This window comes from Nothobranchius furzeri, chromosome 16 (genome assembly GCF_043380555.1).
Source record: "Nothobranchius furzeri strain GRZ-AD chromosome 16, NfurGRZ-RIMD1, whole genome shotgun sequence".
In the NCBI taxonomy this organism is placed as follows: Eukaryota; Metazoa; Chordata; class Actinopteri; order Cyprinodontiformes; family Nothobranchiidae; genus Nothobranchius; species Nothobranchius furzeri.
The window spans coordinates 53583044-53605135 of record NC_091756.1 but is presented as its reverse complement, the minus strand read 5'-3'; the positions used below and the strand labels follow the sequence as shown (position 1 = coordinate 53605135).

At 43.2% G+C, this 22092-nt stretch overlaps 2 protein-coding genes across 2 annotated transcripts in view; both read right to left on the bottom strand.

Annotated features, from left to right (window-relative positions):
* map2k6 (mitogen-activated protein kinase kinase 6) overlaps nt 1-13274 on the bottom strand; it is a 39490-nt gene extending 26216 nt beyond the window's left edge. Inside the window, exon 1 of the mRNA XM_054749483.2 lies at nt 12892-13274. Within this exon, the coding sequence (XP_054605458.1) occupies nt 12892-12982 (91 nt within the window). The 5' untranslated portion in view covers nt 12983-13274. The remainder of the gene's footprint in view (nt 1-12891) is intronic.
* A 3634-nt stretch (nt 13275-16908) lies between these two features.
* Nucleotides 16909-21287, bottom strand: btbd17a (BTB (POZ) domain containing 17a). Its single transcript, XM_015962149.3, has 3 exons — nt 20991-21287; nt 19330-19615; nt 16909-18472 (listed from the first exon to the last, which is right to left on the bottom strand). Exons 1-3 carry the CDS (start codon nt 21067-21069, stop codon nt 17398-17400), a joined length of 1440 nt encoding a protein of 479 aa, XP_015817635.2. The 5' UTR covers nt 21070-21287; the 3' UTR covers nt 16909-17397.
* Nucleotides 21288-22092: the final 805 nt, after the last annotated feature.

Below are 22092 nucleotides of genomic sequence, written 5' to 3'. Positions count from 1 at the left end.
TTAACTCACCATGATGGTCCGATCTGATTTAAAAAGCGTGCAGCAGGAGTTCCATGTTAGGTAAAAGAGGAAATCTACCAGACCTGGAAGTTTGTCAGGTCCCTGACCTTCGTCATAACGATCAAAAGGCTTGCTGTTTGGAGCCGCAGCATCCTTAACTCTTCTTTATGAGTGAAAACTCTTCCTACCTTCCAGCTGCACTTAGATCATGAGACAAAAAGCAGCACGTTCTTCAAAACTCTGCACGTCGGTCGTACAGCACGCAGCGACCTCCTACCAAAATGCTGACCTCCAACACAAATGGTCAGACTTGAAGGAACCAGCATAAAGTGACTCGTCTCGACTTTAAACTGCAACCATGTGAGGAGGAACCGCAGGAGAAGCAGAGGTGGAAGAAAAATAAGGGGGGGGGGGGGGTGCATGGGATTATGTAATCTCAGTGGCAGGAAAGAAGGAACTGCAGCTCTGCTTCATGTCAAAATATGCGGGAAGATTCAAATATTTAATTTACAAACACAACAATGGAAATTCATTTACATAAACTGCGAGGATGTCCAAACATGTTTCTCCTGAACTCCAGTCTGTTCATCGGTCTGATACACGCAGCTTTCACAGCCACAAACAAACAATAAATAAAAATCATACAATCAAAAATGTGTCTGAAACACAGGAGCTGAAGGAAATAAGCTGTAAGTTCTGAAGGAGGTTCTGTGATGGTGCAGAGAGCTCGACTGCTTTCCCAGCTAGGAGGTCTTGGGTTCAAATGTCATCATTTTAACAGAAGAAACAAAATCTCTGTACAACTGACCTGTCTGCACCAGTAAAGCACACGAGCTGCTGCTAGCCTTCCTTAGTTAAATCCCATCATCAGTAAAAAGAACCTTCAGTAATGCAAGCTTTTGTCAAGAGAAGCCAACTGAAGAACCCAAAATTTAAAAAAAAATGTTATAAGAAATCAAAAGGAACTGATGATGGAGATTTATGCTTCTGGATTGTTTTTGATGAGATCAGCAAGTAAAGGTTTTGTTTCTGTCAGCAGCAGATGCACACCAGCAGCAAGACTGATACTCAAAACACAAAAATGTTTGAAAAATTAGAGGCTATCAAGGACCACGAATCATCTAAATGCCACAAGGAGATGAAATGCATCATTCAAGCAAAGAAAACTGCTGCTATGAGGGTGCTGTGCAGCCTGAAACAGCCCAGCATGAACAGTTCAGCATACTGTTTAGAAGTGAACACACCATCAGTAAAAATAGAGCCAGCGATTATGAACGGATTTACACGTAAGTGATGCAAAGCAACCCTTTACGGACAGTGAAGATCAAGTGTACATTCATTTTGCTGTTGCAATTAAAGTTATGATGAATGACCACACATGTGCAGCACCTTGCTGAGTCAGAGGACTCCAAAGCACTTTACAATATTCAGTCATTCATCCATTTACACTGAGATGTGACTAATTCACTCATTTAATCAATACATTTGCAGTGGTCTCTTAATAGGAATGAATGCCTTGTAAGTCGTACTTTGGGTACAAAAAGCCCTGATGCGCTTGTTTCAGAATCTAGGAGATCACCACATCAGAGGAGAGCTTCAGATGACAGGACTTGGAGTCTTATTACCTGATACTTGTTCATCTCACCGCTGACTGGCTAACTGATACACTTAGGGATGGGTACCTTTGACATATGAATCGATTCGATACTAATTCCCGGTACCTAGGAATCGATACCGGTACTTAACGGTACCAATTTTTGATACTTTTGAGTGTTTATTATTTTAATTATTTTTTATAATTAAATTTATATTTTTCTCAATATATAACAATATTTGATAAATATCACGATAAATAACATTCAACTGTTTGTATTAACATCGTCCTTGTAGTTTTATAAGCTGATAATTAAACTGAAGCAAACATCTTTACTGTGAACTAAATTTACTGTGTATCTTCATTCCTTTTGCCGTCTTTTTTCATTTGATTTTTCCTACTGGGAAGTTAGAATTTCTGAGGAGAAAGCGAACGCACCATTAGCTGATAACAATGGTGGCAATGGAAGCTAACATATCAAGCTAACGTTATCTTAAACAGTTTATTTAGCTGCTGGAGCAGATTAAAACGATGATGCCTCACACTTAAGATCATTGTCGCTGGTTTCATCTTCACCCAATCACCCGTCGCATTTAGTAAAGTGAAGCCAAACTTCAGAGCGCGTTCATGTTCTTCTAGTCGGAAATTCGGAGTTCCGAGGAGAAAGCGAACGCACCATTAGCGAAACGGAGGCTAACATATCAAGGTAACATTATCTTAAACATTTTATTTACCTACTGGAGCAGATTAAGATGAGGATGTCTCACTTAGATCGTTGTTTGTCGCTGGTTTCATCATCACCCAGTTACCCATCACATTTAGTGAAGTGGACCCAAGTGTTAGCGTGCGTTCTTTCTACCGTGCTGCTCTGTTTACAACTCGCTCGCAGCGAGCAACGACATAACGCTCTTGCGCATGCGCAGCTGACTTGGCAAGTTCTCGTTATGAAGGACGGGTACCGAAACAAGGCACCGTTTGAAATGAAGTGAATCGGTACTCGGTCGGTACTATGGAATTCGGTCGGTACCTTAAAAAGTACCGAATTCGGTACCCATCCTTAGATACACTAACTATTTACTTTGCAACACTGATGTTTTTCTCCACAAAAAACTCAAGCTTGAAGGAGTTGTGCTGTGTGGTGGAGTTGCTAATGCTAACGGTTAGCTTCTATCAGCCGAGACATGAACTGCTGTTTCCTGGACCTCAAACCAACAACACCCTACCCCGCCGTGAGTCGTGATGGGTGAGTCATGAACGTTAAGTGGCAGCGTGACGTAGATCTGTCAGGATTTTCTAATCCTTGAGTTTCACAGTCTATTTTCTATCAGAAGCTAATGCCGGAGATAGGTGTAGGAGACTATTTTCATGTTCAGCCTGCATGAAAAACTCCAGAGTGAACGATTATAATCAGAAACACTAATAAATAAATGTTTTTGAGTGAACCACACCCTTCCTGGTGGTGGTGAGCTACACTGTAGCTACAGCTGCCCTAAGGTGCATTGACAGAGGTGAGGCTGCTGATTACAGGCAGGTTTCTAAGATCTGTGTCTTACCCAATGACACATCTGACACGGACATAATCTGGGTTCGAACCAGCATCCCACTGGTTACAGGGTGATCTCCTGAGCCACCATTACCCCAGTTAGATTATGGGGGTTCAGGTTAAAATGACAAATTAAACACTAAAGATTTGATGAAAAGAAAGAAATAAACACAGGTAGTAGTCACAGATTAGCTTAGAGCAACTCCTTCAGAGATAGAAGAAGCCAGTTTCAACAGCATCATGTCAGATGGGTCAGCCGACGCAGACATGACAGAAGAGGAAATCTTGGATGTCTGTCCACGTAAGAGAAAGAAGGTAGAGATGAGCTTTGCTGGGATACAAGTGGTGAAAAGGGTAGATGCAGAGAGCATCACCAAGGCCATGACCAGTTTGATGACAAGAGTCTGTGGGGAAGATAAGTAGCAGGAAATGCTAGTCGCTTGTGCCACTGATGGAGCATCAGTGATAGCGGGAGGGAAGAAGTGTGGTCAGCAGGCTAAAAGCACAAAACAGCAATCGTGTCCTGGGGATCCACTGCATGACCCATCGCCTGGAGCTGGCCTTCAAAGCTTCAGCAAAGAGCTGCACTTTGGCAAATCAAGTAAAAGACCTGTTAGGAGGCTAGCATGGGTTTTATCACAAAATTGATTTGAGGAGAACAGATCTGAGGCACAGTGCTCTGGGTCAGATGCCTCTCATACCTAACTACGTGGGTCGCTCACTCATATGTTGAGGAGGGCTCTTGATGACTTTTTACACAGCCATCGTGGTATTATTGGACACCTTTGACAGGTAAGTATACCAAATACAGTGCCAGCAATGGGGATTTTAATATTAAGATGACTCAGTGTCATAATAATATGAAAAATTATGCTTTTGTTGCTGCAAATACTTTTTCATTTGATGTCTCTAAAGATCCAGTCAGCAGATTCTGTGAACACTGTACAGAAACACCACTTCCTGACAACCTGCCTGGGTCCTGATGTGTGGAATGGATGTTCTCCAACTTCACGCATGACTGCTTGACTCACCTGAACAACCTCGCCTTTATAATTCAGGCCTCAACTGTGACAGTGGCTTGCCTCACCTTTATCCAGTCAGTGTTAGCAAATATGAAACAAACAATAAAACAACAAACAAAACAAGGCGGGAAATCCACAGTGTGTGAAAATTAAACTGTTGTTTAGGATTACAACTGTAAATGAGGTGTACCACTACACCACTGGCCTGGACCCAAACTGGCAGGTCTGCATGGACCAGCACCAGTGCGGGGAGAAGGCTTTAGGCTCAGTGAGGAAAGCAAAGCCCTATCTCCTATAACTGTTGTATTTGCTGATATGAGTTCCAGTGTTCTCATAGGAGGAAGGGACAGGAAGTAAACATATAAACTAAAATCTGACTGCGAGGCAGATCGGAGATATGGAAGCCACAAAGTAAGGAATGGACCTGGTGAAAGTCAGAGTTGTGTATAGCCTTAAAATAACTTATTACACTTAACCACTGCTAAGGCCTCCGTGCTGTGGGGTGTGAACCAAGGTTTAAACAAAATAAAAGTAATAGATGCTGGTAAAATGTTTGTATTGCTGTTACGAAATGTTTAATGACCGCCCTTGATTTGAAGGCAGAGAACGAGCCTACGGTGGGTTTTACAGAAACGGAGAGAGAACAGGAAGCTTCAGAGCAAGAGGGAGACACAATGAGCCGGGATGACTAGGACACCCGGTGCCAGCAGCTAACCCACACATGCACTCCGACTGGAATTCAAACAATCCCAAGAGCTCCTCAATGGAATTCCACAAAGCTGGAGGAAGACAGATCAATCAGGAAGGCAAGGAGGCAGCAAACCGCAAACATCAGCACAAAGAGGGGCAGGAACATGGAGGGAGGGGCCAACAGAGGAGAGTTTGAAAATAACTAACACACACACACACACGCACGCACGCACGCACGCACGCACGCACGCACACACACACACACACACACACACACACACACACACAACTAGATACTCTACTCTTCCAAAGATGGCAGCTCCTTCAGCTTACAGTTGTTGCCAGCTCTTTTGGGACTCGTGTCGTCATTGGATCAGGCTGATTGATTCGGAATGTTGCCGTCACCAGCCCGATCCGGGGCGGCAACATGACACAGCAGCTGCAAGTTCTTCTGCTTTAGTCAGAACCCAAGCGGTTGTTCTGGAGAGCAGAGCAAAGAGTTCTGATCAAGCATAACTGGACTCGATAAAACCTCTGTCAGAGCCGATACCGAGTTAGGTGTAAAGCCTCTGGCCTGTTTCATAATGTAGACTTTAGCCTGCCCTCAAATGCTTTACTGTTTAATATTCACGTTAGAGGAATGAAAATCTCTACTCATATAATTAACTCTCCAGCAAAATGTTTATTCCTCTCATAGATGTTGGAGACAAATTCAGACGGGCGGGTTTTGGCAACAGCGAGCAGAGCAGCAGGTAAACCTGCATTTGTGACATGTGGAACATTAATGTGTGTATTTACACACAGTCAGTTCGAATGCACCATGTGTGCTATGGTGCAACACCCCCACCACCCCAATCCTCAGAAATCTGGAAACCTGCTGCTAGCACACACACACACACACACAAATACAAAAACATCTCTGCTCCACAAAAACACAAGTAGATTGGTTGGTGTTTCGTGGATTTTGAGAAGGTGTTCGACCGCGTCCCCCTGGGGGCCCTTTGGGGGGTACTCCGGGGGGCCCTCTGATATGGACTGTTAAGTCCCTGTATGGTCGGTGTCGGAGCTTAGTCACATTTCCGGTGAGAGTTGGACTCCGCCAAGGCTTTCCTTTATCACAAATTCTGTTCAAAAGTTTTACAGACAGCCAAGGTGTTGAGGGGATCGGTTTCGGTGGCCTAAACATTGGGCCGCTGCTTTTTGCAGATGATATGGTCCCGTTGGCTTTATCAGAACATGATCTTCGACTCTCACTGGAGCGATTCACAGCCGACTGTGAAGCAGCTGGGATGAGAATCAGCTCCTCTAAATCTGAGACCATGGTCTTGAGTCAGAAAAGGGTAGAATGCCTTCTCCAGGTCAGGGACGAGGTCCTGCCTCACATGGAGCAGTTTAAGTATCTCGGGGTCTTGTTCACGAGTAAGGGAAAGATGGAACTCAAGATCAAGAGGTGGATTGGTGCTGTGTCTGCAGTGATGCGGTCGTTGTACCAATCTGTCATGGTGAAAAGAGAGCTGAGCCAGAAGGATGCCTCCTGGACGCTTCCCTGGTGAGGTTTTCCGGGCAAGTTCACCCAAGAGAAGACCTAAAGGAAAGGCACGGGACACGCTTGGGGGACTATATCTCTCGATTGGCGAGGGAACGTCTTAGGATTCCCCTGAAGGAGTTGGCCCAAGTGGCTGTAGAGAGGGAAGTTTGGGCCTCCCTAATTAGGCTGCTGCCCCCGCGACCGAACCTCGGATAAGCGGCCTATGGATGGATGGACCTCTGCTCTAATATGAAGCGATTATTTCTTGTCTTGCAGCAGGACATTTGAACAATCATCATCAAAAAACAATGTATGCAGTGAAAACAGAAATTACAGGACAAAGTAGAACACTGTGCAACATGCAGCTACAGGCAGAGGTTGGGGGTCAGGTACTGGGGCCAGCCTGAGGGAAAGCAAACGCATCCAGGAAATGCAACAAAAGACCTTCATGTCTATCTTAGGTAATTCTGAGTTCAAATAACCAACATGATTTTTACCATTTTATCTAGTTTCTGATTTAATCTGAATATGTTTGATGTATTTATCATTTATTTGGAGTCTAATGTTTTATTTATCAATATTTCTTGTAAGAAAAAGACAGAAAGAAGAACTGTCAGGTCTAAAGGATAAACCGGTGTCGGTACAAGATCTGCTCGGGTCCAAGATCGGCTCGGGGTCCTTCGACTGCCGATGACGTCAAAGTAGTTGATTGACTGAACATGAACCTTACGGAATTACGTAATCACATTACGTTGGTCCAGGTAAATCTTTCTGTTGGAAAGATGGACAACTTTTACAAAGAAATCCATCATTACCTCTTTGAAAATACACTTTTAGCATAGAGCTGCATGTATATTAGGGCTGAACGATTAACTGCATGTGCAATTAAAATTGCGATGTGACAAAAGGAGATTTTCTAATCGCAAAGGCTGCAATTTGGCAGCGAGTGGTTAGCACAATGCTAATATACGTGGAAAAACCCATAGAAATGCTAATGCTAATATCACCGATTACATTCTTACAAATTATGAATTAGAAACGTGCCAAATGATTACATTTGGAGTCTAATAGAAAGAAAAACTACCATCAGTCAAATAAGTACAGACAGGTATTTTAGTAAAGCCAGAAAACTTTAACTCCAGAGTTTTGGCTAGCAGCTGTGAGCGTAACTGAACTACGCATGGACAAGACGTCAAAAACTCTAAACACAAAATACTTCAATAAACGGGACACACTTCTTTCCTGCAAATACAATTTCACAGGTGTTGCTAATACCTATGATCCTTCAAGGGATGTGCCCAAAGAGGAGTTCAACATTATGAATAAAATATAGTGTTTTATTTTACAAATACCATTATAAACACAAACTTATGTCTTAAGAAACATTATTTTAATAACGAAACTGCTAAATTCTTTCCAACAGTATGTGTATTTTGTCCGAGTGGGTTTGCCGTACTTTGACGTCATCGGCAGTCGAAGGATCCCGAGCCGATCTTGCACCCTAGCAGATCTTGTACCGACACCGGTTTAAACAGTTACTCACAGATTAAAATAGTCTGATTCTACATGTTTCTTAAAGAATAGGAAACTAAATTGGTCAAGAAATTCAACACTTATTTTATGTGTGGAATGTAGAGATGCGATGATTTTAGTTTCCAGAAACCCATCTCTGATTTCTGCCTGCTGATACTTATTAAGTCAAAGTTCTGTAACTAACCGACTAGTTTTGTTCCGAGTTTGAAGGCTGAAACGTGGTCGTGTTCTGTTCAGAGTTCAACAGTAACTAATTAAAATCTAAGGGTGGAAACATGCTTGTTCATTATTTCTGTATGTCTAGGCAGTAGAGGTCGACCAAAATTGTTTTTAATGCCGATATGTAGGAGACAGCTACGTGGAAGACATGGTCAACAGATATAGTGCCAATTTTTATGGGCTGATTTTCATGGCCGATATCTAGATGTTTCCCACCTTATTTTCGTGCTAAAATGTCATAGCATCAGTTGATGCACACAATTTCAGAAGCTGAATCAGTTTTTGTACTCTGAATTTAACTGTTATTCTTAACTTTGCTCACTGCTCAGTGTTAAAGTTAGACATCTAAATAAAGTTAATTTAGAGTATTTATCATGCAGATGTTATTAGTGAACGTAAAATGCATTTCAATTAAATTCTGCAACAGCACCGGGCTGCCCAAGGATGTGCCTAACTTTAAATTGGCTTTACTTCGGATAAATATCGGCCCGATATTTCGGTTGGCCGACATATCGGTCTACACCTAACAGGCAACGATGTAAACTTCATCAAATAGTTTGTTTACAGGTACACAGGAAGTAAAAACAAGTCTGTGTGTGACAGACTCAACCAGCAGAGCAAACTTTCACAGAATGGACTTTGGCTCATTACTACCATCATCATGCGGTAATTGAGTCACTTTATTCAGGTACCTGTACCTTTGACGTGTGACATGTATCTGACAGGCTGCAGGTCTAACAATCAATCACTGGACCAGGATCTGGTGAGTCAGTCAGACCTTTGGTTCAGTTTCAGATTGTGTCAGCTGATGTCCATGTTTTTGTATTTATGTTGTTTGGTGGTATCTAAGAGTGATGGTTAGGGTGAGGCTGATCACAGATCAGAACCTCTACACATTTGGAGAGACTGGTGGGTGATGAATGAGACGATTCTTCACTGCACCGTAATGTTGAATTCAACAAGGTCAAGTTTACTCATAGTTTGAATACATTTGCAGCGGTCTCTAGTAGGAATGAATGCCTTGTAAGTGGTACTCTCGGGGACAAAAACTACGGTGCACCTTTCTGAGGATGTACAAGTCAGATGGAGGAGAAAGGAGATTGAGATGGCAGGATTTAGAGTCTTATTTCCTGATATTTTAACATCTCACCATGGACTTGATAACAACAGCAATGATGCGACTCTACAGCGAGTGCAGAATTATTAGGCAAGTTGTATTTTTGAGGAATAATTTTATTATTGAACAACAACCATGTTCTCGATGAACCCAAAAAAACTCATTAATATCAAAGCTGAATGTTTTTGGAAGTAGTTTTTAGTTTATTTTTAGTTTTAGCTATTTTAGGGGGATATCTGTGTGTGCAGGTGACTATTACTGTGCATCATTATTAGGCAACTTAACAAAAAAACAAATATATGCCCATTTCAATTATTTATTATTACCAGTGAAACCAATATAACATCTTCACATTCCCAAATATACATTTCTGACATTCAAAAACAATACAAAAACAAATCAGCGACCGATATAGCCACCTTTCTTTGCAAGGACACTCAAAAGCCAGCCATCCATGGATTCTGTCAGTGTTTTGATCTGTTCACCATCAACATTGCGTGCAGCAGCAACCACAGCCTCCCAGACGCTGTTCAGAGAGGTGTACGGTTTTCCCTCCTTGTAAATCTCACATTTGATGATGGACCACAGGTTCTCAATGGGGTTCAGATCAGGTGAACAAGGAGGCCATGTCATTAGTTTTTCTTCTTTTATACCCTTCCTTGCCAGCCACGCTGGGGAATACTTGGACGCGTGTGATGGAGTATTGTCCTGCATGAAAATCATGTTTTCCTGAAGGATGCAGACTTCTTCCTGTACCACTGCTTGAAGAAGGTGTCTTCCAGAAACTGGCAGTAGGACTGGAAGTTGAGCTTGACTCCAGCCTCAACCCGAAAAGGCCCCACAAGCTCATCTTTGATGATACCAGCCCAAACCAGTACTCCACCTCCACCTTGCTGGCGTCTGAGTCGAACTGGAGCTCTCTGCCCTTTACCAATCCAGCCACGGGCCCATCCATCTGGCCCATCAAGACTCACTCTCATTTCATCAGTCCATAAAACCTTAGAAAAATCAGTCTTGAGATATTTCTTGGCCCAGTCTTGACGTTTCAGCTTGTGTGTCTTGTTCAGTGGTGGTCGTCTTTCAGCCTTTCTTACCTTGGCCATGTCTCTGAGTATTGCACACCTTGTGCTTTTGGGCACTCCAGTGATGTTGCAGCTCTGAAATAAGGCCAAACTGGTGGCAAGTGGCATCTTGGCAGCTGCACGCTTTACTTTTCTCAGTTCATGGGCAGTTATTTTGCGCCTTGGTTTGTCCACACGCTTCTTGCAACCCTTTTGACTATTTTGAATGAAACGCTTGATTGTTCGATGATCACGCTTCAGAAGCTTTGCAATTTTAAGACTGCTGCATCCCTCTGCAAGGTATGTCACCATTTTTGACTTTTCTGAGCCTGTCAAGACCTTATTTTGACCCAATTTGCCAAAGGAAAGGAAGTTGCCTAATAATTATGCACAACTGATTTAGGGTGTTGATGTCATTAGACCACACCCCTTCTCATTACAGAGATGCACATCACCTAATATGCTTAATTGGTAGTAGGCTTTCAAGCCTATACAGCTTGGAGTAAGACAACATGCATGAAGAGGATGATGTGGACAAAATACTCATTTGACTAATAATTCTGCACTCCCTGTACCACTGACTCTGCTCTGCGACATTGATGTTTTATCAAAAAAAAAACCCACAAGCTTAAAGGAGTTCTGCTGGGTGGTGGAGTTGCAAACGCTGACTGTTAGCTTCTGCTAGTCAAGGTGTTCTCTGCTGTTTCTTGGATGCTAAAACAACAACCTTCCCCGTCGCGAGTCAAGATGAGTGAGTCCATGAATGTTAAGTTACAGTGTGACGTAGATCTGTTAGGATTCTATTTTCTATCAGAAGCTAATGCAGGAGATAGGTGTAGGAGACTGTTTTCATGTTCAGCCTGCATGAAAAACTCAGAGTGACTGAATATAATCAGAAATAATCATTAAAATGTTTTTGATTATTTTTTCAGTGAAGTTTTAGTTAATTATTCTTTAAATAATTAATTCTAATTATATCACTGTGTGTTTTCAGACCAAAAACCAAAGCTGACCTTGGAGTTTCAAATTTACCATCCAGCCATTGGCTTATTTTTTAGTACATCTTTATACAATCATTATAAAATTAGCTTTTTGTTATTTATGAGTTTCATGATATCATAAACAATCATATCGAATGGGTAAAAATGTCTGAATAAATAAGAGGTTTAATCACTGGATCCACCGCTGACAGAATCTCTGTAACCTGATCACTGTTGCATCATGTGTGCGAGCAGGATTGGATAAACCAACTCTGTCAGAATAACATTTCATAATCTGATCACAACCTGCAAAGTAACTAAAGTGCAAGAAAACGAAGAGCATTTCCTTTCAAATGTTCCACTGCTAAAACCAAGTTGTTCAAAAGAAATTTCTCGACCCGTTCTGGTCAAACAACAACTCACCACCTAGGAAGGCTGCGGTATGCAGCCCGGCTGACTGTTGAGCCTAAAGGTGACCAGTGGAGAACTATTTCAGTGAAAGCACCATTTTGTTCTCTCTCTGAAACCTCAAAACAAAATCTGATGCTGGAGAAAAATCTGCCATGAGACTAAACGGGCTGCACGGCAGCAGCGAACGGCGTGAGGGAGAAACAACTGAAACACAAGAGAGGAAAACCCCAGAACAACTCATTCACATACAGAGCAGAAATAATACTGTTGTTCATCACAGCGGTGTGTGGGTGGGGGGTGGAGCAGATAAACAGGCCCCGACTGTCCAGGACTTTCTCTCTGCTACCTGTTCACCTACTGAGCAGCTGTGTGAGTGTGTGTGTGTGTGCTCTGCATGTTGTGCAATAAACCAGCCTCACTTTGGACTTCTGGGAAAACACGTAAGCGGAGGAAAAACAAAACACCCGAGCTGATTTCACAGCAGCTGCTCCTCCATGCAAACTACACCTACTGAAGAGCCCAAAAAGGTGCAGGCCTGCAGCTGGTTGGTGCTGCAGGTTGGCAGAGCAGGGGTCAAAGTGTGGCAGGGCCATGGGAGGAGGAGGGGTGTTGAAACATGTGCAGTTTCCTGCACGGAACCAGCAGCTGACGCTCACTCAGCCTGGAGACTTTAGAACAATCTTCTGTTCTTCATCTCAGCTATTATTAGATTCTATAAATTATTTCTGAAGCAGAAATAAATCTGACAGCTGCAGCCCCCCCACACACACACGCCTCACTCCTCTCTTGCACCAATGCATGCTCGTGCCCCTGCGCGCGACACGGTTTACCTTGAGCAGCGTGCACACGCTGTGCAAAAACTCGTGCAGAGTTTATATATATATACATATACATATATGTGTGTGTGTGTTAAAAAGAGTTGCAGTGTCCTTGTCTATCTCGTGACTGTGCTCCACATCCCCTATGCGTGTGCGCAGCTATTAGCGTCAGTCTGAGAGTGTGCGCGCAGCATCGTCTTACCAGGAACTGTGCAAAGGGGAAGATCTGAAACAGGAAATAGACTGACCCTCCTAAAGCCTTCGAACTTTAAAATGCACCGCCGTGCTCGCGCTGCAGCGGTGCATGTTGCACACCGTGCAGCTGTGATTGAGTGCATGTGGCTAGTTTTGCACAGATCGGCTTCATGTTCTTACCTCCTCTCGACTGAGACGTTTCCCCTCTGCTTTGATGGGGGGGAGGGGAAGCACAAAAGACTTTGCCTTCTTTCTCGCTCCCTCCCTCCATCGCCCTCGAACTGGAGCTTCAGTGGCTTGCTTTTGCAACAAAGGTGCAAAATACAAGCCTCGATCTTCATGCACTTGGAGCCTTTCTGCGTCCAAAGCGTGCGTGTCCGTGCACGCGGCGCGGCTTCGAATGCACGGCCCCGCAGGCGTCCGGAAATCGGGTAATTTTGCAAAAACACTGCAAAGAATTCTCCGCAGCACTTACATGATGGGCCAAGGCTGGCAGCTGAAAGCTCCTAACTTGGAACAGTGTGAGCCCCTGCGAGAGAACGTTCTTCCTGCTTGGAGCGCGGGGGATTGTGGGAAATGAAGTTGTGGAGGTGTGGCGGCGGGAAGTTCCTCCTGAGGCGTTTCTAGAAAATACACCACAGATCACTGAGTGTGACAGAATAAGAACCAGGACAGAGATAGATGAATACAAATAAAATATTAATAGATTAAAAAGTTTCTCTTCACCTGAAAATATTACAAAAACTCAAATAGCCACTAATCAGTCAGATGAGTTTTAGTTTATGACAGTGGTGTGTCCAGATCAGGGGCAGATCTACAAGGGTGGCATAGGGTGGCAGTTGCCACCCTAAAAGAAAGCCTTACCCCTGCTGCCACCCCAGCTGGCAGCTATAAATTCAAGAAAAATCAAAGTTTTTCAACTCTCAGGCTCATAAAGACCTATTTGTAGTCTGCTTTGGCAGAGAAAAGACTATGAAGCTAGGCTGTACTCAGCATTGAATCAAAACGGGCAAAATCTTTGGACCGTGATGAATTTTGCTGAGCAACATGGAAACTGTTGTAGGAAGGATATAATTTTATTATGTGTTTTATTTTCGTGATGGGCCTTTAAGCTTATTAAATGAGGACCAAAAACAAATGAATATGTAAATACTGGGAAAAGAAAAAGGAAAACGTGTTTCTGAGTGAACAATAGAACCAAAGTACAATATCTCAGTGCAGTGAAATATTGTGTGTGTGTGTGTGTGTGTGTGTGTGTGTGTGTGTGTGTGTGTGTGTGTGTGTGTGTGTGTGTGTGTGTGTGTGTGTGTGTGTGTGTGTGTGTGTGTGTGTGTGTGTGTATTGCCACCCTAGAAAAATGTTTGCCCCTCTTCTGCCACCCATCAATAATTTTGTGGATCCACCCCTGGTCCAGATCTTTTAAACTGGGGTGGCCCAGGTGAGGCACAACTTTGTGCATGGGTGGCACCAATGGTTATGCTTTTGTTGTTTTACCCCCAAGTCTTTTGTGGACAATGAAAAGCCTATTTGAAGGTAAATTAGTGTGGTGACACCTGGGGTGGCCAATCAGATTCTAAGGGTGGCATATGCTACCCCAGGCCACTCCCTGGACACGCCCCTGGTTTATGATGTTTAACTTACTGATTGTTAACCATGGGGCAGCAGTTGCTCAGCAGGTTGAGCAGGTTGTCCAGTAGTAGGGAGGTTGCAGGTTCGATCCTGGCTCCGGACAGAGTTCCGCTGTTGTGTCCTTGGGCAAGACAAGGATCCAGAGGGACTGGTGGCACCTGTGCTCAGCAGCCTTGCCCCTGTCAGTGCTCCATCATCACCACCAGTGTGTGAATGGATGAATGATACACTGTAGTGTAAAGCGCTTTGGAGTCCTTACTCTGACAGGCGCTATACAAATGCAGGTCAGTATCATTATAAATGGCCCAAAGGAAACTTTAGCTTGACCTTGTTTTTTCTACATGTCTTGGGTTTCTATTGTTTGTTTAAAATCCAGTCTTTTTAAGGCTGAAGTTGAAAATTTTTTGGAACATCTGAAATTTTAATGTTGTGTTTTTGATTGATAAAGATAAATTTAAACCATTATCATTATTAAGGGACTTGCCGGGCAGGGCCCATTGTTTTTCACTTGAGGAATAATTCTCTTTATTGTTATTCTTCCACCACGTTAACGTGGCTCAAACGGCAAAGTGCATCAAAATGACCCGCTCGCCCATGATACTACTTTTTAAAGCATTTTTATTTACCATGGCAAGGTTATTAGCAAAAAACATCAAAAATATTTCATATTTTACCAGTTGGAGGCAGTGGGGTGTCCAGATCTTTTAAAATGGGGTGGCCCAGGTGAAGCACAACTTTGTGCATGGGTGGCACCAATGGTTATGCTTTTTTTGTTTTACCCCCAAGCCTTTTGTGGACAATGAAAAGCCTATTTGAAGATAAATTAGTGTGGTGGCACCTGGGGTGGCCAATCATATTCCAAGGGTGGCATGTGCTACCCCAGGCCACTCCCTGGACACGCCCCTGGCTGGAGGGTCCCTTTCAAAATGTATTCAGGAAATGATCTCTTTATTGGAGTGTGCACCCCACAAATGTTACATCAATCATGCGTTTGGGGGGATCACCCCAACATCACAGCAAGATTTATTTATTTATTTTTATTGTCTTTGGAAATATGAAGGATAGGATGGAGGTTATTGATCATCTTGGCTCCAGAGGAATAAAGACAAAGACCCAGGTTAGAAATCTTGGTGTCGTAACTGATTCAGACCTGAGCTTCACTGGCATAGGCGTCATTTTAACCGGGGACGCCGGGGACATGTCCCCGGCAAAATTTGTGATTGGCAGCTGTGTCCCCCCCACTTTCAAAAAAGCCTGCCTTTATTGTCCCCAGCAATTTTTAAACCCCACTCAAGTGTATGGTTATTGTCCCCAGCAATTCTGAAAACAAGCTGACGCCCTTGTTCACTGGTCACATTAAGGCTATAACTAGATCAGTGTTCTATCATCTTCATCAATTAGCAAGACTCAGGGGTCTCATGTCCAGACAGGGCCTAGAGAAACTCATTCATGCGTTCATCTACAGCAGGCTGGACAATGCAACGGTCCCCTAACTGGTCTTCCCACAAAGGCTGTGAAGCAACGGCAGCTCATTCAGAATGCTGCTGCTACAGTCTTAACAAGAACCAAGAGAACCGAACACATCACTCCTGTTCTTAAATCTCAACGCTGGTTACTGGTAAACTACATAATCTATTTTAAAGTACTTCCAGTTTATAAATCACTCAATGGCATGGGGCCAGAATACATGTCGGATGTGCTTTCTGTATATACACCCAGCAGGGCTCTGAGATCCTTAAGTAGTCAGCTGGTAGAACCTCGGGTCAGAACCAAACAGGGTGAAGCTGCTTTTAGCTACTATGCTGCTCACAGATAGAATCAGCTTCCTTATGACCTCAAATGTGCCCCTACTCTAGAAACTTTTAAATCTAAATTGAAAACCTTCATGAGTTCATCAGCCTATGAATGACTGTTCTGCACTGTAACTGCTCACCCTTTAACATTGTTTCTTTTCTTTTCATTTTGAAATCAAAATTTGATTTTTGTTTACTTGTTGTCATGTTTATTTTTAATTTTATCTCTATATTTGCTAATTGGAAAGCACACAGAAAAATGTGCAGTTTAAATAAAGCTGCCTTGCCCACTTAAATGTTAACTTTGATCCATAAACTGCAAACAAAAGGACCAAAATGGTGTTTTTGTATCTTTCAGTTGTGTTTTTGGTCGGTTTTAAAACAGATGGAAAAATCTTTAATCCAGACATAAATGTTTAGCTTTCGGTGAAAATTTCTGTCAAAATACTTTATTTACTTTTATTCCTCAGAAAAGCCCTGTTTGCACAGTTTTTAACTGGTTGAATCTAAAGATATCCTCCAGTTGTAACAATGCTGTTGTGTCATTCACAGTCAGATTAATTCTAATTTTGTTTTTCTCACTTTCAAAAGCCTGTTAACCTTATGAGTTTGGTAAATGTCTGCTTTCAGTTTTGTATGATTTTAAATTTTATACTTTTATATGTGGTGAAAAATGTCTCTTCTTTAAGTGAGATTAATTTGCTCACAGTTAAAAAATCCATTTAAGAAAACAAACTGTCTGACCTAAATTATAATATGGCTGTATAACATGAAGTGACACAAAATAATGAAATTGTTTATTATCAGTGATGAAAAGAATCTAAAGATAAATCACATTGTTGGCTCATTAATAAACCAGTCTACCTTTGTAAGGGATAAAGGAGGATTTGGGGGAAAACATCAACAAAATTAAAAGAAAAATATAAAAAAAATAATTTGGTGGGATGAATCTTTGTAGCCCAGTTTGCTGTTTTAATGATTTATTGATAAAAAATAATACTTCTGGATTTCTATAACAAACATAACTTGATTTATTTGACCTGCTAAAATGTATTGATCTTCTGTCTTCATGATAAATTATATTTTGATTAACAGATCATTAAATCAGAGCAACCTGGGCGACACTGATCTTTTGTGAGTAACTATGATCTAATAGCACCAGTATTTAAGAAAAACAAATGGTTGCTGATGTTCTGGTTTTTTTTTTTTTTTTTCAAACATGGCACCAGCATGGATTCAGACCCACATTATGGGCCAAGTTGGGTCAGTTTTTGGTGGAAATGAGCGTTTGGTAAAGAGGTTTAACAATAACATGGAGGGAGAGGGATCCATCTGTGAGGTACTCAGAGGTCCGACGGTACAGGTTGGCCTCAGACAGGAAGTCGCCATTTTCCTCTGTGCTCTGGTGAAAGCTGTAGACATTTTTCACAACCAGCTTCCCCTGCTGCTGAGCCATCACAAGCACCGTCTTCTGGAAGTTCACTCCAGCAAAGTCAGCGCTAGACGTGGCCGGAGTGATGATGATCCGAGGACGTCCTCCTTCCACTCGGGTGGGCTGCATGGCGCCAGTCTCAGTGTACATGGGCCTCATGCTGAGGGGTAACCAGCGAGGTGAGAACAGGGCATTCCAGGTCACCCGTTTGCTAGCATCGTGGCTGCTGGGCCCCAGCTGGGTTTGGAAGCTGGTGCTGCGGTCATCTCGGGTAGGGTTGTTGATGACCCAAGGTGAACCCCACATCAAGGAAAGGTAGTTCCTGGGAACAAAGAGGCTGCAGTTCACGTCAAAGTACTTGGCCATCTGCAGCGGAGAGGCCGAGTGGAACTGGTAGGACATGTACAACAGGTCACGCACCGACTCCTGATAGCGAGCCAGGACGGTGGACTGGGTCTGCAGACGGAACAGATCCCTAGCGGGCATCATGGCATAGCGCACAGCTCTCAGAGCATTCTCTGCCGTCAGCCCATCTGGCTCATTCTGGAGGATCCAGGTCTCCAGCGCTGTGAAGAGTTCCATCTCGCTCTGCAAGACCAAGTCGGAGCGCTGCAGCAGCGTCATGAGCAGCTGGTTGCTGATGGATGCCCACTCGCCACTGTGAAGCACAGATGACAGGTTCCAGGACAGAAACTGCAAGCAGCTGTCCCTCAGGGTGGTGTCACCTGCCTGCAAAGCGTACTCGTACCAACCCGCCACATGGCCCGAAGGGGTGTCTCGGGCCAGATTCTGGGTCATATACTGGCTGACGCCCTGCTGCAGACTCTGGACCTGGTACTTAGTGGCCAGTTTGTGCAGAGGTGTGGCCTGGTCCAGGTGAAGAGAAATTTCTCCACAGTATAGATACCTGCACGGAGAAAACGTTACTCAGTTATCAGAAAAATAACAAATAAAAATAAATACTTCAGTAAGAACCTTATTGAAAAAATATTATACATGAAGAAGCCACATCTGACTCCAAGCAAAACCTAAACTGTCTCATAAAAAATCTGAATGAGCACTGGGGTGTCGAAAAAACAGGAAATAACGATAAAACAACTACAGATTAACAGCTGCCAATTGCACGTGGAGCCATTTTGTTCCAGTCTGGTGGGAAAATATGTTACAAAGGCTCTGAAGCCTTTAGCATATTCAGAAAACATATTTCACACAATCTTGGGAACTTTACCATACCATGGGCCACAAAGGTGTCTGTGTAAATGTACTTTTTATCTGAACTGACATCATCCCCATTTAGGTCGGGGGGGGGGGGGGGGGGGTCTCTCTCCAGTGGTCATCAGGCGAGAGGTGGGGGACACCATGGACAGATCACCCATTCCATCACAGGGACACAAAGAATGCACATCCAGGGACAATTTAGTGTCTCCTATAAAACCCAGCAATGTGAAAATCAACACATTTTTGAAACTTGGTGCACTGTGCAAATAAGGCCTGTTTGCATCAAAGCCATCATGGCAGGAATAACACAGATTTATGTTTTTAAACTTCATTAAGGCGCGTGTGATAGGAATGGATTTTTCTATCGACTGCTCCTACTGCAGGAACTCTGCTGTGTCTCACAGCTCCACCTCGGCAGCTGCCTCGTTAATCACTTTGTTTTCTGTTGAATCACTGATTGTTTTGTTTTAGACATAAGAAACCACTCGTCCCTCCAGAGGGCGATCTGTCTCAGGTTCTGATTGGGTGGGGGGTGTCCAGTCTCACCTGATGAACCTGTCAAACACAGCGGCGCAGTCTGAGCTCTCTCTCAGCTCCAGAGTGCTGCCGTTTCTGCTCAGCAGCATCTCCTGGAACACCGGGCTCTGCAGGGACAGAACCAGGGAGTGGGCTTGGATCACCTTCACCTCGTCAGCGCTGGGCGTCTCCACACGCAGAGACACGTCACTTCCATTCCCCTGGATCAGCAGGCTCTCCAGACGCTGCACCAGAGTCAGAGGGTGACTGATGGTGTCGCTGCCTGCATCCTGGGTGGCTTCAACCTTCAGCAAGCCTGCGTCAACGAATAAAAGGAGGAACTGGTGAAGTCGGAGCATGTCACCATCAGAATGCAGCTTAGTAAATAAAAACATTCAGAGTTTGCCAACAAGCTGCATGTGGGTCGGATAGTAGAACAGAATCGTGAAAATCCATGCCATTGATCAGCCCCAGCTGCTCCATAGATAATGAAGGATTGTGGGTCATGTTTAATTAAACCTCTGTCTGAGCTGAGCCGTTTCTTCCTCCTCCTCCTCCTCCTCCTCCTCCCTGGACTCTGTAGGGATGTGGGTTCTGATTCATGTTACCAAAGTCTGGTTCCTCTTTCTCTCAGTAAGTTTGGCACATCCTTCCGTTTAGCACAGACAGAACACAACATGAACTGCGGCGCTCCCATGAATCACCACACGGGTAGTGTACATTTAAAAATATAGTTCAGAGGTCACAGGGATTGTCCCAAAATATACTTCAGCTGTCAGCAGTTTCAAAAAGTATCAGGGAATTTGTTCTAGAAAGGAAAAATAACCTGAGAGTAAAACAATCTGTTTGCAGGTTTGGTGAAAGCTGTCTTTGAGCGTTGGTTTGGATAAAGTGCCTCGAGATAACTCTTGTTATGTTTTGGTGCTGTATAAATAAATTAAATTGAAATAAACAGAATTTAGTTTCATTTAAGATTTTGCTGTTTTGATCATATTTTAATTTAAATATTTGTGTGTCTTTTGGACATTTTATATCTGAACTCCAAGGTGAACATTCAGGCTCTGTTGGTGGTTTAAATGGGGCAATGGTGGCACAGGAGATAAGTGCTCGCCCCGTAATCGGAAGGTTGCAGGTTCGAGCCCCTTTCAGTCTGTCGCTGTCGTTGTGTCCTTTGGCAAGACACTTAACCCACGTTGCCTGCTGGTGGTGGTCAGAGGGACCGGCGGCGCCAGTGCTCGGCAGCCTCGCCTCTGTCAGTGCGCCCCAGGGCAGCTGTGGCTACATTGTAGCTCATCCCCACCAGTGTGTGAATGGGTGAATGACTGATTGTGTTGTAAAGTGTCTTGGGGGGTTCCATGACTCTAGAAGGCGCTATATCAAATACACGCCATTTACCATTTTAATAGCTGAATATCTCTCAGATTTAACTCGAGCTTTATGTTCAGATGAGTTTCTTTCCTCTATAAAACACCACCAACAAAAACAAATCCTGGACACATTTTAAAAGCCTAAATTCACAGACCTGATTATGATGCTGCAACAAGAAAATTTGAAATACTTGCCCACAGTCAAAACAAGAGACAAAACAATCTCAATTTCAATCATTCCTCTTAAAAAAAAACCTCATCCTATATTCTATCTGGAAAACCTGAAACCTTGTTGTAATTTTGCAGTCAGATTTCTGTTCTTACCTGCAGCAGCCACCTCCACTTGAAGCCACGCAGACAGTAACAGAATCCCAGCGTGGATTTGAACCGCTGCTTTTACCATCTTTGATCTCGCTTGTTAGAACCGTCTCCAGACCTCTGCTTCTTTCTGCCTCAGCTGTGGAGGATCAGTAGGTCTGGGTAGACCTCATCACAGAAACCCACAGTCATTGATTAGTGGGAGGAAACAAGCTCGGGTTGTTTCCATGATCACGTCTTTGATCCTGACTTTGGGAAGTAGGACTGATCAGCTGAGGTGAGGAAGCTAGAACCTCCGACTGTTCGGGTTTTCTGTAGTTCTATATTTTAATAGTTTAGCCAGCTTTGTGTTATGATCCTTTGATGTTGCCAGTGAGGCTTTCTCTCTTGCTTCATTCCGAGGATCCTCGCTGTGTGAAGATGCTAATCCAGCAAAATGTGACAGTTTTAGATAACATGAAATTGTTCTGTTTTCATACATAATAAATAAAAACATAAATGCATGCCAATAAGTGTCCAAAAAAACAGTTTTGTTCTGTATATTTTCTCCTGGTATGTTAATTTGAGACCAGTCCATACATAACCAGCTTTACATTAAGCTGTAAATCAGCAGTTTATAACTGAATTTAGGATTTATTTTTGCAACAATAAATCTTAGAAGTCGCTTTCTTTTATTTGTAAATGTTAAGTCAGAGGTCAATCTGTTTGGCCCTCCGGTTACTTTCAGTCATACTTGTTCTAATCTTAGCACATTGCTAGATGCCATGGACTGCGGTTGAGTTCAGCTGAAATATGTTGTTCTGCTTTTTGTTTTGTGTTATTTTTCTTCCAGTTTCAGAATGATCTCTAAAACCGATATAGATTCCTTTGCTCCATTTCTTTAGGGTTACAGTAACTTTTAACTCATCCACACTAATTGTCTCTGTGTTGACAGCATGTTCTTTTTAAAATTCTGACGCAAACACCGTTTGAAATGTTTAAGCATATTTATAAACCCTGTTGTAGTGTGAGTGTGTCAGTGTGTTCACCCAGTTGCACGCACGTCCTTGACACATGGTCAAATGTAATTTATCCACAGCTTCAGGCTACAGGATGCTTTATTAGGACG